This window comes from Dreissena polymorpha, chromosome 10, assembly GCF_020536995.1.
Source record: "Dreissena polymorpha isolate Duluth1 chromosome 10, UMN_Dpol_1.0, whole genome shotgun sequence".
In the NCBI taxonomy this organism is placed as follows: domain Eukaryota; kingdom Metazoa; phylum Mollusca; class Bivalvia; order Myida; family Dreissenidae; genus Dreissena; species Dreissena polymorpha.
Genome location: NC_068364.1, coordinates 60,067,963 through 60,081,664, shown reverse-complemented (window position 1 = coordinate 60,081,664; position 13,702 = coordinate 60,067,963). Strand labels below are relative to the sequence as shown.

Here is a 13,702-nt window from a genome sequence, read left to right as displayed (position 1 = left end):
AACAATTGTAACCCTTCACTTTTTTGTAAATAATAATATTAAAATGCTAGGTTCGTAGAAGTAAACGAAGTAGATATAATAGTTCTAGGAGTAATTTATTCTGTAGATATCAAGGAGATATATTAAGAATACAATCTGAAAGATATATAAACAACACAAATATTAAATTATCACATTATACAAAATAGAAACTATGTAGCTATTGATGAATACATGAATAGACATAGTATATGCATATAATACATATTAAACACATAACATAAATTATTGAATATATATCAAAATTAGAGTATATTGACGTCACCCGGTGGTTTAACATCATATGAATGAAGCCTAAACAATTGTTTAAAATAATATAAAACACAAAACAATGCCACAACAATAATACATATGTAACTTTTAAGGAAAGAATGCTTTAATACATCCTATCAATCACTCTCTCCTGTTGTGACGGTTAGAACTGCAAATTAAGTGCACGTGTATAAATATGTCTGCCAAGCCATTTCCAAAGAAAACTATTTACTTTAAAGAATTTCAATACAATCCAAATTTCACTCGCACAACATTGGTAAATAAATACACAGGACTCATTTGAACAATGCATTCTGATAATACAATTATACCAACCTTATAAATGAACCCACAAAATTTAATAAACTATCAATTACAAAACCGACATCTTTTCATGAAGAAATTCGCTACCAACTGAATAAGGCGGCAAACTTAATCCAAGGGCAGATAACCAACATTAAACTCAAACCGAAATGTACAAGAAAAAAGACAAAGGGTAAAAACAACCATATAAACATGGGAGACCACTTCACATAGAATTTGTGACTGGTTACACAATAATAGAATTTAAAAAAAAAGGAAAATAGTAACCCTCAACTGGGCTCGACCCACTAATCCCTGGAGTCCTGGAGTAAAAGATTTCCGCTTAGACCTTCGACCATCCGTGCTCATGATATGACGGGGTGTATTTTTAATTTATATAAGCAACCCTCGTAGTTTCACAAAATATAGCGAAAACAACAGAACTTTCCAAATTATTCAATCGTTTCGCGCTGCAGCGCTTTATAGTTTTCAGGTTTTCAAATCGTCAAAAGATGCAAAATATAATGGACATTTTAGAGCATGGAAATTGTTCAGTATTACTATTTCCTCACACATAAACGAAACTTAAACGACCATTTGAGAATTTGAAACATTATTTTTAATTTTGTCAATTTACCAAAAAGTGAAAAGGCCCCTTTAAAACATAGCCGCACGCAGACGGTTTACAAAATGGTAAAACAAAATAACCTGATTGATTGTCTCAGGTATTTAGTTTGGTTTGTCCTTGTAAACATATAAATACTAAATAATCTACTTTGCTCTACTGATGCCTCTATACATAAACCCATGTCAATAGAAAGGCATAATTGGCATCATTCAGTTTTTTAAATGTATGCATGAAGCCAATGTTACAATTGAACACTTAATTTGATAAATAACATGATACGTTTTAGTATGAATTCTATGCTACCATTTAACTTAACAAACCAATTCACATATGCGAAACTCATGACATGTAATATACATATTGTCGACTTGACTTCAAATTCTACTAGACTGCAGTAGCCATGAATGTCCAACGTTTTATTCGCGTCAAAATTCCTTGTTGTTATTATCCGCAAATGTTGTTTGGAATAGACTGCCTTGTTTAGATATTATTATTAAGAGGCATTTTGGAATTCAGAATACAAACCAAGTGAAACTTTAGCTGCACCTGCAACACAAAACGTATTAAACAATTTAGTCCTTTCTTAATAAACCAATTGCTGAACAGTAAGATACAGGGCAACTGCACTAGACATGATACAGTAATACACAACAAACAAAGCGTAAAAAGTGGTAAGCTTTTAAATACATTTAAACATTCCTTCTTGCAACTTCCTCAGATGTTGACGTAAATAAATGTTCTTGGATGAGCTGTGAGAAAATATCGAATCAACGTAATGCAGTTTGTGATGACTGCCAACAATGGAGCCATGCGAATCCCGCGTGATATGTTTCATCAACAACAGCATAAGCAGACAGGGATAACGCTACATAGCTCGTTGTATGGTATTGTTATAAATACTAAATAGAATGGAATGAGTGGATCTCAACACAATCAAAACAGATTAATCTGATTCAAATTACAGTAAAGTTTGGTTTTTACTCGGGCTTATCAAGGATGACACTTTCCGCCTAAACTGGATTTTCACTGAGAAGAGATTAAAAAAAAACAATTTAAACGGTAAGTGTTTTCCCAATTAGCCTATGGGGACTGCACAGGCTAAGTTGGGACTACACTTTACGCTAATGCATTAAGTCCCGTTTTCTCAGAGCGCTTCTCATATCCTACCACATTCAGCAGTATTGTGTATCATTAATATCGTGCATGTCAAACACATTATTTTGAAAACCTTACAAAAGCATTCAAAGTTTGCAATTCCCCAAATGGAGGCAAATAGTAATTTCATCATCTGGTCTTTCCTTCCTTAAGTTTATAATAACTTGAGAAGTATGGAATTGAAATTACAGAAAAGTGCAAAGTACAGCAACCATAACTCTGTCACCAGAATTTACAGAGTTATTGTCCTTATATAAGTGTTCTTGTGCGGAGCATATCTCCCTACGTATTTGAGGTATTTAATGAAGCTTACTCAATTGAGAAAGGACATTGAAAGAAAGTGAAGAGGTCAAGAACCACAACTATCTTTTCATTGATTTGTGAGTACGTGTGAGCCCTTACTTATATTTTTATGAAAAGATAATGTATGTCCCGTTCTGAAAAAACTGGGCTTAATGGATGCCATCTGCACAGGCTAATCATGGACGACACTTTCTGTTTTACGGTATATTTTCGTATGTCTTGTTTTAGTGAAGTTCCAATTAATGCGGAAAATGTTGCCTCAGAAAAGCCTTTGCACAGACTGATCCGGGATGACACTTAGCACACATGCATAGAGCCCAGTTTTTACAGAACGAGGCTTATATGTTTATAAACGTTTGTTCAGTACCAGAAGGCACTACCAGACGGTACAAAAGACGTAAAACTCTACAACCCACCCGAGAGAACAGACAACCTTGGCATTACGGACCTGGCAGCATACCTACAGGTCAAGTTGACATATCAACGAGAAAAGAGGCGACAACACACTCCCTTCCTGCCTAAACGGGCCATTCAGAAACACTTTGATGTCAACGTCACAGAGTTCGAGCGACCCAAGTCGAGCGTGTTTGTCACTCAGTCAGTTGTGTGACTTCCTGAATTCTTCAATTTGTGACATTAACGGTGCCTTAATTAACTTAGCCTAATTCTGTGGAAAGAGGACTTAATGCATTTGCGCAATGTGTAGTTTCAGATAAGCCTGTGCAGTCAGTCAGGGACGACACTTTTTCTAAGAACAGAGTTCCTTGAAATGAAAAATTCCATAAAAGTGGAAACTGATGTCCCTGATTGGCCTTTGCCGACTGCACATGCCGTTCTGGGACGACACTACTCACAAGCATTAAGCCCCGTATTCCATAGCACGAGGCTTAATTGATCTTTTAAGTTATCATAACTTTGTTTCTTATCTTTGGTGCACAATAGTTGTATATTTAATTGATTCTTTACTTTTTCGCATAGTGTATTATGTTTCATCATTGGTATTATACTTTGAGATATCATTGATACTTAACCTTGCCATTTCATGGATTCTTTAATTTGTCTTGTGTTTAGTCATTTACTACATGCATGTATACAAAACTGCACAAAGTCTTAGCTGAATACAACTGACTATACACAGATTAAATTCCATGATATAAATTGGTGCTCATATGAATTTATACATGGCTTTTCGTATATTTTGTAATATTGACTATTTTGTTATATGCCAAAGCGAACTAGTTTTGTTTGTGAGTGCTTTTATTCTACACCCAATTGCCTTTAAAAATACTACGTTTGTGATTTTTGTTTTATTTAATGTCATAACATCCCAGGTTTAACAGAGTGACCAATGACTCAGGAAAACAGCTAGAACATTATACAAGAAATGTGTAAAAGAAAAAAAACTTGTTATGAAAAAAAAGTAAACTATAAATTACATATTGCTTAATAATAAATATGGAAAAGATATATAAATGTATGCATACAAACTTTGCTGTAATTTTATAAGTAGTTTGACAATATCATGGATGATAGCATTCAAGTTAAGGAAGCATCAAGATTTTGATGGTCACCTGGTTTACAGCACACTTTATTCCAGGGGCCGTATTCACCAACAATTCTTTAGCAATTCTTAGACTTGAAAATAAAGAAAATTCTTAAGTCTAAGAAAAAATTCTTAAGTCTTATTCACGAACTCATTTTGTTAAAGAAAATTCTTAACAATAAAGAATTTTCTTTAAAATTCTAAGAATGCTTCGGGGCATTCTTAGAATAATTCTTTAAGCTTCCAAGATGGCCGTTCGCGTTATGCCAATCGGGACTCCTCGGACAATTCCGCCATATCGGCGATCGTGTGGTGTAGCCCACTGTCCGATGCGTTCAGATTGGCGTTATGCGTTACGCCAATATCTTGTTTGAAAACGTCGAAAATGTCCCGCGTAGAAGATTGTTTGACAGAGAAAATCCTCTAGACGGTTTGTCGGAAATGGAGGTTTATAGGAGATACCGATTTATTCCGGCAACTATACTGACCTTATTAAATTTGGTCGCCGATTCTCTGGACTTTGGAACGCTGCGGAATTCTCCTCTCCTGCCGATCCAGCAGCTGTGCATATTTCTTCGTGCCATGGCGACTGGATCCTTCCAACTAGTCGTAGGAGACACTGTTCGAGTCAGTCAGCCATCCGTATCAAGATGCTGCCGACGAGTTGGACGAGCAATAGCTCGACTAGCTCGCCGTTACGTACGGTTTCCTGACAGGGAAGAGTGCAAAACTCTAAAATCCAGATTTCAGTCCATTGCTGGTGAGTGCCAGATTTGTGTTTGTCTAAATGACCTTGACTGAGAACATTTATCCAAGGGAAATCATTCACTTGCACTTCATTTTTGTGGGGGCATTGTCGTCGTTATTGCATAAACAACATACGCAGTTAGGACCAACAATTTTTTGATGTGATTTTTTTTAATCAAATGATTTATACACTATTTTTATTCAGTAATTTTTATCACTGTATCCATTTCATGTTTTGTACGATACATTCTGCATTATGCCAAATGCAAGTTCACAGAAAGGTGAAGCATACGTTAATTGAAGGGCGATGTCACCGGAGTTTAGTCCAAAGTGGATACTTCTCTCATGTCGTTTATTCACAGTTATTGTAATATTATATATCTTCATTCTTAACTGAAAATGACATTTTGATAATTACGACATTGTGGTTATTAATCTGCCGTTAAGCGTTATCGATCAAAATGAGAATATAAGTATTTATTATGTGTGTTTCTCTAAGAGTTTTATGTATAGCTTGGTACATTATGCAATTATGCCTAGGGCAAGTTCACAGGGGATAGAGGCCTAGCATATATAAACATAAGGGTGATGTCACCCGAGTTTAGTCCAAATTGAATCTTTGTTTCATTATGTTCCTAATTCGCAGTTATTGTAATATTATATCTTCACTCTTTACTGTAAATGCCATTTTGATATCACTCCATGGAATATAACAGTGTTATGATTAAATAATTATACATTTATGTACCCTTCTTTTAATCTCAATTCACTCTTGGTTTTAGCATGGTATCCTCCACACCTGCATATGTATCTGTCTTTGTAAAGTCCCCCCTCAAAGGATGTGTGGGATTTTAACAACGCTGTTAGTCTTCCCATCAGTCTGTAGGTCCTCAATACCTATTTTATTTCCGCTCCATGTCTATAAGACCATTTTTTGCAGATTTTATTACAAATGGTACTCCAATGTTACGGGAATTAAGATGTTGTGCTGAAGAAATGATTCAGTCATGCCAGCTGAATTTCATTTACCTGTCCTAAATAAATGAACATAATTGTTAAATAATAATCTTATTGATTATTCAGGATTTCCAAATGTAATCGGACTGATTGATGGAACTCATGTTCGCATTCAAAGGCCAAAGAACCACGAAGCCGATTTCATAAATAGAAAAGGCTACCATTCTTTGAACGTGCAAGTATGTTATCTTGTTTGCTTTTGTCACAACAAAGTTTTTCAGTACTCATAATTATGTTTTTTTTTTATCACTGATGTATGACAATAACTAATATTAAATATTCTATTTTCAATAGCACTAACATTATTCACTATGATATCAGTATAATTAAAAATTAATAGTATAATAAATTATGTATTATTATTTTATATTTAGATGGTATGTGACCACAGCAAAAAAAGTGAGGAGCTTAACAGCTAAATGGCCAGGAAGCACACATGATGCGAGAATATGGAGAGTGTCATCTACGGAACCAGTTCGAACAAGGTAGCTATATATCAGATACACATGTCTATGGTTATGAGTCATAACTTATGACTAAGCAAATTACATACAACTTGTGTCATAAAGGGTTAAATACATTTAACACAATACAATAGGATTTAATTAACATGATATGTTTTATGAATAATTAAAATACTTTAGTCTGCCCGCCCGCCGACATTCAGAAATCTGATAACTACTTTTTTCCTTCTGAAAACCTGGTTAAAACGGATAAACACTTGTGTCATTTACCTTTGACCTCAAAATTGCTAAGCGTTTACACGTTGACTAATTTTATTAACAAAAGAATGTTTTATTTCTGAACAGGATCTCATAATGGCTTCATTCTTGGAGACTCTGGGTACCCATGTACACCCTACCTGATGACTCCTTTCCGAACCCCCGAAGCACAGAATCAAGAGCAGTTTAATCTTGCTCTGTGCAAAACAAGAGTGCTTGTGGAGCAGACCTTTGGTATTATAAAAAGAAGATTCGCAATACTCCATTACGGGAAAAGGACTGACTTGGCGACAGCAGTGACCTATATCACTGCGTGTGTAGTTATGCACAATTTTGGAATTGAACATGGGGATATCCTTGAAGAGGATTATTTGGATGATGTTTTTGAAGAACAAGTTTATCATGAAAATGTTGAAATAAATGCAAACCATGTTGGTAACATTGTAAGGCAACAACTAGTTCAGAGATTTTTCAATTAAATAAAATAATGTACTGAGTTAAACTTCTCTAAACAGTGTGATGAGTTAAACTTCTCTAAAAAGTGTGATGAGTTAAACTTCTCTAAAAAGTGTGATGAGTTAAACTTCTCTAAAAAGTGTGATGAGTTAAACTTCTCTAAAAAGTGTGATGAGTTAAACTTCTCTAAAAAGTGTGATGCGTTTAACTTTTAATAGTCTTTAACTGTACTGTACTATGTGTGAATTAGTCTCATAACTTTTAAGATTGTACAAAGCTGTTTCCACTGTTTTCCAGATTTTAGTGGAGACTTTGTTATTTTAAAGAGAGGTAACTCTGTAGTTCATCTTACAGTTTCTGTAATTTTAACTCAGGGGTAAGCTCCCTTTCATTTCACTGCACTTCTTATCTTGATATAATGTTCTAGTCAACTATTTATCAACATTTTATGTTTAACACAAACACTTTCTCAGTCAACATGATGTAATAATTTTGGTTATAAGACAAGATGAATAACATTTAACTTTAAAAATAACATGTATGTCTTTACTATGGAGCGGTTTTCATGTCAAAATTGTAATGCACATTATTACAAACTTGTTATGCTTGTTTATAATATTTTATGAACAATGTTATTCCAACACTTTTGAAATGTGTGTAAATGTACTTTTCTTTTGGTAATTTTCATTTAAGCTTTTCAATTGTTGTGCTATGAATTTGTCTGTTTAAGAACGGCAATTTGCAATATTGAAACCTCTTATTGCCTAATTCTAAACTGTAACATGTTTTCCTGTGTCAAGTTCTAATTCTACCCAAGAACGTGACTTTATTATGTTGTAAAATTAATATGTATACTTTCTAAGTACGGTTCTACTAACCCTACCCAGGAAACTTGATTATGTTCTCATTGAATTCATGTATTTCTGTGTCAAGTACTGGTTCTACCCAGGAACATGACTTTATTATGTTGTAAATATGTTGTTAAATTAATATGTATACTTTGTAAGTACTGGTACTACTGGTTATAATAACCATACCCAGGAAAATTACTTGATTTATTGTTATATTCAATTAATATGCATTCATAATGAGTACTGGTTCTACCCAGGTTTTTTGTCTGAAACTATTAAAATTATTACACACATCAATGTAATAATATTACAGACACTCACTTGTTGTTATCAATATTGCCTTGAGCTAAGCAAAAAGACTTTTCAAACACAAAAATTAATTTGCATGTGTATTTTTATATTCATGAAAGTATCCTTTGGTACGTCTACCATAAAATAATTAGCTTACAAGAATTACGGCAAACAAGCATGCTTATCTATGTTTTAGTTATAAATCTAGCGGTCTGTGAGATAAATCATAACAAAACTTAAATTAAGTTGTGATAATATGAAATTTATTATGAATAAAACATCCAGAAAATCTGTGAAATATGTAGTACTAGATAATCACTAACAGAAAATGCAATTACAGTACAAACAAGATATTTTTACTAACAAATATCCACAGCAATTTATTGTTACTGCAAATAGTTATATTTAATTAAACAAGAGAACAACAGAAATGGTAGTTTACAAACATAATTGTCTAATAAGGTACACGATGGGCTGATACCAGCAATAATTCAAACAAATACACTTATAGATAGTAAGCTATTTGAATATTGGCAACAGCAGTGACATATATTACTGTATAAAATGTTGACATATATGGATACCATGTTGGTAACATTGTAAGACAACACTTAGTCAACAGGTTTTTACAATTTAAACAAATAATGAAAAGAATAACATCCATCTATTTAAGTAAGAATAACATTCATCTTCTCAAGTAAAATGACAAATTTATATTAACAAGGGCTGTTTGTAAAACATGCATGCCCCCCATATGGGCTGTCCATTGTAGTGGCAGCCATTGTGTGAATACGATTTCTGTCACTGTGACTTTGACCTAGTGACCTGAAAATCAATAGGGGTCATCTGCGAGTCACTATCAATTTACCTATGAAGTGTCATGATCCTAGGCAAAAGCGTTCTTGAGTTATCATCCGAAAATCATTTTACTATTTCGGGTCACCGTGACCTTGACCTTTTGACCTCAAAATCAATAGGGGTCATCTGCAAGTCATGTTCAATCTACCTATGAAGTTTCATGATCCTAGGCGTATGCGTTCTTGAGTTATCATCCGAAAACCATTTTACTATTTCGGGTCACCGTGACATTGACCTTTGACCTAGTGACCTCAAAATCGATAGGGGTGATCTGCAAGTCATGATCAATCTACCCATGAAGTTTCATGATCCTAGGCGTATGAGTTCTTGAGTTATCATTCAAAAACCATTTTACTATTTCTGGTCACCGTGACCTTGACCTTTGACCTAGTGACCTCAAAATCAATAGGGGTCATCTGCGAGTCATGATCAATGTACCTATGAAGTTTCATGATCCTAGGCCCAAGCGTTCTTGAGTTATTGTCTGACAACCACCTGGTGGACGGACCGACCGACCGACAGACCGACTGACCGACATGTGTTAATTGTTGTTAATCTAGTTTATGTGTATGTTGTGTTCCATGCTTCAGTTCCATGTCTCATTTATAAATATTTGTCATTTTTGTGTGTGTTCCATGATTCAGTTCCATGAATAATATACAGGTTAATTATCTATATGTTGCTAGCATTGAAAGATTTGCAAAAATGGAATATTATAATACATATAAATGTACATGTGAATAATAAATAATTGTTTACCTCTTTTACTCTGGTTTTTGTTGGCCATTTTCATTGATTTGGTATTGGTCTCTGTAAAACAATTATTCAATCATAGGAATCCTGAAAGTGCATTGAAATAGATTTTGCAAAAATTAAACCTCACTTTCATACCTGCACTTTGGTGTGGAATCGACCTAACTAGCTTGTGACCCCACACAATTACATGGATAACATAAATGATGTTGCATTCAATTGGAAAGTTATATTTCAATGTTTCATTTTTTTATTTTTGGAAAAAACACAGTGATATTAAATGCTTCATATGATAGGGATGAATTGAATATGTATGCATTTGGTGAAATAATGTTCTTATAATACTCACTGGTCCCTGATGAGCATGGCCCAGCTTCATCTTCCACTGCACGTTGGAATACACTTGACGTCTTCTGAGCTCCTAGTCCTTCAAATATAAAACAATTTTTGTTTTTAATGAATATAATGAAAATAAAAGTAATGCACCCCTTCATGTATTATTAACAAAGTTTATCATAAAACTAAGTTAACTCAAAGGCTAAAATTCTTGGTGACTTTTGTTTAATTTAAAATGGACTTTTTCAACCAATTTACCTATTTGTCATGAATTTACTTACGCAATGTTCATACTTTAATAAGTTTTTCATATTTATTTTTCATTCACCAAAAATTAACATAAAAATAAGGCCCCTGTCACTTACCTCTTTCATCTATCTTGAACGTCATGCAAGTGCTACCATCTGTGTAATAAACGAAGCAAAATGATCTAGTATTTAACAACAATATTAAAAAAATGTATATATTATCATATAAAAGATATTTTGCTCAACTACACATAGCTTTGGCACCCCATTTTAACAATATTACAAAGTGAGTAATGAATTGATAGAAATTTATTAACATGCTATGTTTAATACAAAAGCTCACTCCATTTACCATCATGTAATTAACCAAGATGAAGAGCATAATCTACATTAATTGTTTACCTATTGGCATCTTGCCCAGTTCAATTATGTTGATTGAAGCACCCTCTGGAGCTAAGAAAATAAAGCCATACATATAATTTTAAAACATTTTACAGTTTATAATTAACAATCACACATCACTTTTAACATGGACTGAAAACAATACCAACAAACAGACTAAGGTGAGTTATGATGAATCTTTAATAACATACTTTTCTAATGCACTTAAAAATGATATGTATTTCATTCTGGTCATAAATTAATAGTATCTTTGTTAAACATTAACTTCATTGAAGAATGAATACCAAAGCATAATGCCAAAAAAAAAATGATATTATAATAATAAAAAATGACAAATGGTATTATATTCTATATAAACTGTACAAACCATCAGTGTCAATTGCATTGGGGACCCCTGCCACAGAGGCGGAATCCCCAAAATGCTGAAGGAGAATCCCCTCCGGAATGGTGAACTCTTTCACCCGGGGCCCTCCTCCAGTGCCTGGCCTCCTCATCTCATCATTTTTTGTCTTTGCTATAGTTATATTGAGAAGAAACTGTGTAATTTAAGAGTCCAAAATAAACATAAGGAGCAAAAAGGAGCAAAAGTTACACCAATGTTTGATTTAATGCTATTTTTAGCAATTTTCATGTATCTTGATTTGCACAGTATGTACATTAAGTATGCTGGACCGGTGATAATAGCAATGTACCAGATAGTTATTAATATAACAATGTTTAAAATTTCATAAAATTCCTCAATATATATAATATAATTATTGATTTTTCAACAACATTATTACATGTACATAATAGGCTTACAATATAATCATGAACCTACATGTATAACAAAAAATCAATTACAAATTTCAGCTAATTTTTACACAGTAACTATGATGTTTCACTTTTCATGTGAAATACAATAAATGTGGAACATTTTATCTTCATTACATAAGAAGCAGCAAGAAAAATAAGACAGGAGTACATCTCTTAAATTTCACTTACTTTTGTCTTTCATGTTATAGTATTTTTTCTTCACCTCTGAACCTGCGCGCTTATAGGTGGAAAATTGGCTGAAATAAATGGAATGCAATTAGGTACATTTTTTAAAATCAGAAATTGAGTCTAAGAAATGATTTGTTTATTCCTCAAAACATTTTTCCACATTGCAATCTACATTTCATGTGTGTTTGACACAAACAATTTTGTTGATGAATTATTAACAAATGAATTAGTAGAAATACATCATTAATGAAAAATGACACAATATGGGTTTAGTTGAATATTTTGGAATATTTGAAACCGGGTAGCACAATATTTTTACCATAGTGAAGCATTATAACTTTATATTATGGTAAATATTTTGTGCTCAAATCATCTACTGCTTTTTATATTTATGTCACATATTATTTAACATTCTGTTCGTTTTTAAACATTGCACAAATTAAAAATTTTATTATAATCAATAATTAAAAAACAAAATAATGAATTAACTGTACAAATATTCCTTCTGCTAGAATTTCCAAAATTTGGAAAATTGATAACACCAAAAGTACAAACCAGTTTAGAACATTTGCCACGGCTTCCCAGCCTCTCCTTCGAACCTCTCCAATTTTGAGTGCGCCACAACCGGTCATTGGGCCGAACAGGACATCATAGTTTTTAATTATTTCCTGGGCTATTACAGTTTCCTCCTGTTCGGACCAACGATTTCTACTAGTAGCAACGTTAGCGTTGTTGTCCGCCATCTTGTATGTTGTGACAGAAGACACGTAAACGGTTCCGAGTTTTATATGCGTTAACGAAAATTTCGGGTACCAAGGTCGCTTACATCAATAACAAATAATTCTTAGTAAAGAACGCTAAAAATAGCGTTGGTGAATACCGATAAAGAATCGACCTAAGAACGTTCTTAGAAAAGTAAAGAATAAAGAATTTTCTTTATTCTTTATTCTCAAGTAAAGAATTGTTGGTGAATACGGCCGTTCTTGGTATTTATGTCGGTATACAGTCTTTTCTCCCCCTGGTCTTTTCTCCCCCTTGGACATTTCTCTCCCTAGTATTTTTTCCTCCTTATACCCTAGTCTTTGAATTTAAGTCTTATTTGGCTGTATTCATGTATAGTCATTTCATTTGAATGCATACAAACCACGCATATGTTTAGTATACAATATGGTTTCAGTGCTGAGAAATGGTTAGATATATGCGTGTTTTTGATGTGAAGTTTAGTTGTATAATAAATAAATTATAAATTTGCTGTTGAAATTTTCACCAAATATTTTGCGTACGTTCTTGTTGCATACGTCAAAGGGGTGAAAGTTCGTTTAAGCTCCAAGACATTTAAACTCTATATACATTTCTCCACAAAACATTCGGCTCCTTAATCTGTATTAGTGCATTTATTGAGGTATAGGCATTACATGCCCATGGGCAGTAGTCAGATATTAATATATACATCCTGGACAATACATCTTCTTATTAGACACTTTTTATAGAAATCAGTTGTGCTATTCATAATCCAGCCGGACTTAAACCGTCAGATATTGTAATAAGCATCGCTGCGGTATTACAGTCATTAAGGGGTGCTTAATATCATCAGATATGATTAAATACATTTTTATGATCCTTTTGAACATCACCACAAGATAATTTACGTATTCAGTCATGTTTATGGTAATAATGTAGAATTAAAGATTACTCTACACGACAGGGTTTTTTACAAACACTCCAATAAGCAGAGACAAAAAAAAACACTAAACGACTATGACCTTGTTTTTTTAAATTAGATAATGAGTGATTTTAGGCTTTTATTATTTAAT

The 13,702-nt window shown here is 33.3% G+C and overlaps 2 protein-coding genes across 3 annotated transcripts; one reads left to right on the top strand and one right to left on the bottom strand.

Moving 5' to 3' along the window:
* Positions 1 to 4,581: 4,581 nt before the first annotated feature.
* LOC127848605 (putative nuclease HARBI1) lies at positions 4,582 to 6,473 on the top strand. The gene is made up of 3 exons (XM_052381155.1): positions 4,582 to 4,983; positions 6,054 to 6,166; positions 6,362 to 6,473. Exons 1-3 carry the CDS (start codon positions 4,665 to 4,667, stop codon positions 6,404 to 6,406), a joined length of 477 nt encoding a protein of 158 aa, XP_052237115.1. The 5' UTR covers positions 4,582 to 4,664; the 3' UTR covers positions 6,407 to 6,473.
* Positions 6,474 to 8,594: 2,121 nt separating this feature from the next.
* Positions 8,595 to 12,672, bottom strand: LOC127848604 (uncharacterized). Of its 2 annotated transcripts, XM_052381153.1 has the most exons (8): positions 12,444 to 12,672; positions 11,889 to 11,956; positions 11,272 to 11,418; positions 10,905 to 10,955; positions 10,620 to 10,658; positions 10,268 to 10,345; positions 9,925 to 9,975; positions 8,595 to 9,132 (listed from the first exon to the last, which is right to left on the bottom strand). In XM_052381153.1, exons 1-8 carry the CDS (start codon positions 12,629 to 12,631, stop codon positions 9,125 to 9,127), a joined length of 630 nt encoding a protein of 209 aa, XP_052237113.1. In that variant the 5' UTR covers positions 12,632 to 12,672; the 3' UTR covers positions 8,595 to 9,124. The 2 variants fall into 2 exon arrangements, with proteins under 2 accessions (XP_052237113.1, XP_052237114.1); XM_052381154.1 differs by lacking the exon at positions 8,595 to 9,132 and having other exon boundaries at positions 9,974 to 10,005.
* Positions 12,673 to 13,702: the final 1,030 nt, after the last annotated feature.

Coding starts and splice junctions, on each gene's coding strand:
- LOC127848605 (XM_052381155.1), top strand. CDS start 4,665: ATGGAGGTTTATAGGAGATACCGATTTATTCCGGCAACTATACTGACC. Junction 4,984..6,053: donor CAGATTTCAGTCCATTGCTG/GTGAGTGCCAGA, acceptor TTGATTATTCAG/GATTTCCAAATGTAATCGGA. Junction 6,167..6,361: donor ACCATTCTTTGAACGTGCAA/GTATGTTATCTT, acceptor TTTTATATTTAG/ATGGTATGTGACCACAGCAA.
- LOC127848604 (XM_052381153.1), bottom strand. CDS start 12,631: ATGGCGGACAACAACGCTAACGTTGCTACTAGTAGAAATCGTTGGTCC. Junction 11,419..11,888: donor CTATAACATGAAAGACAAAA/GTAAGTGAAATT, acceptor ATATAACTATAG/CAAAGACAAAAAATGATGAG. Junction 9,976..10,267: donor GCCATGCTCATCAGGGACCA/GTGAGTATTATA, acceptor ATTGTTTTACAG/AGACCAATACCAAATCAATG.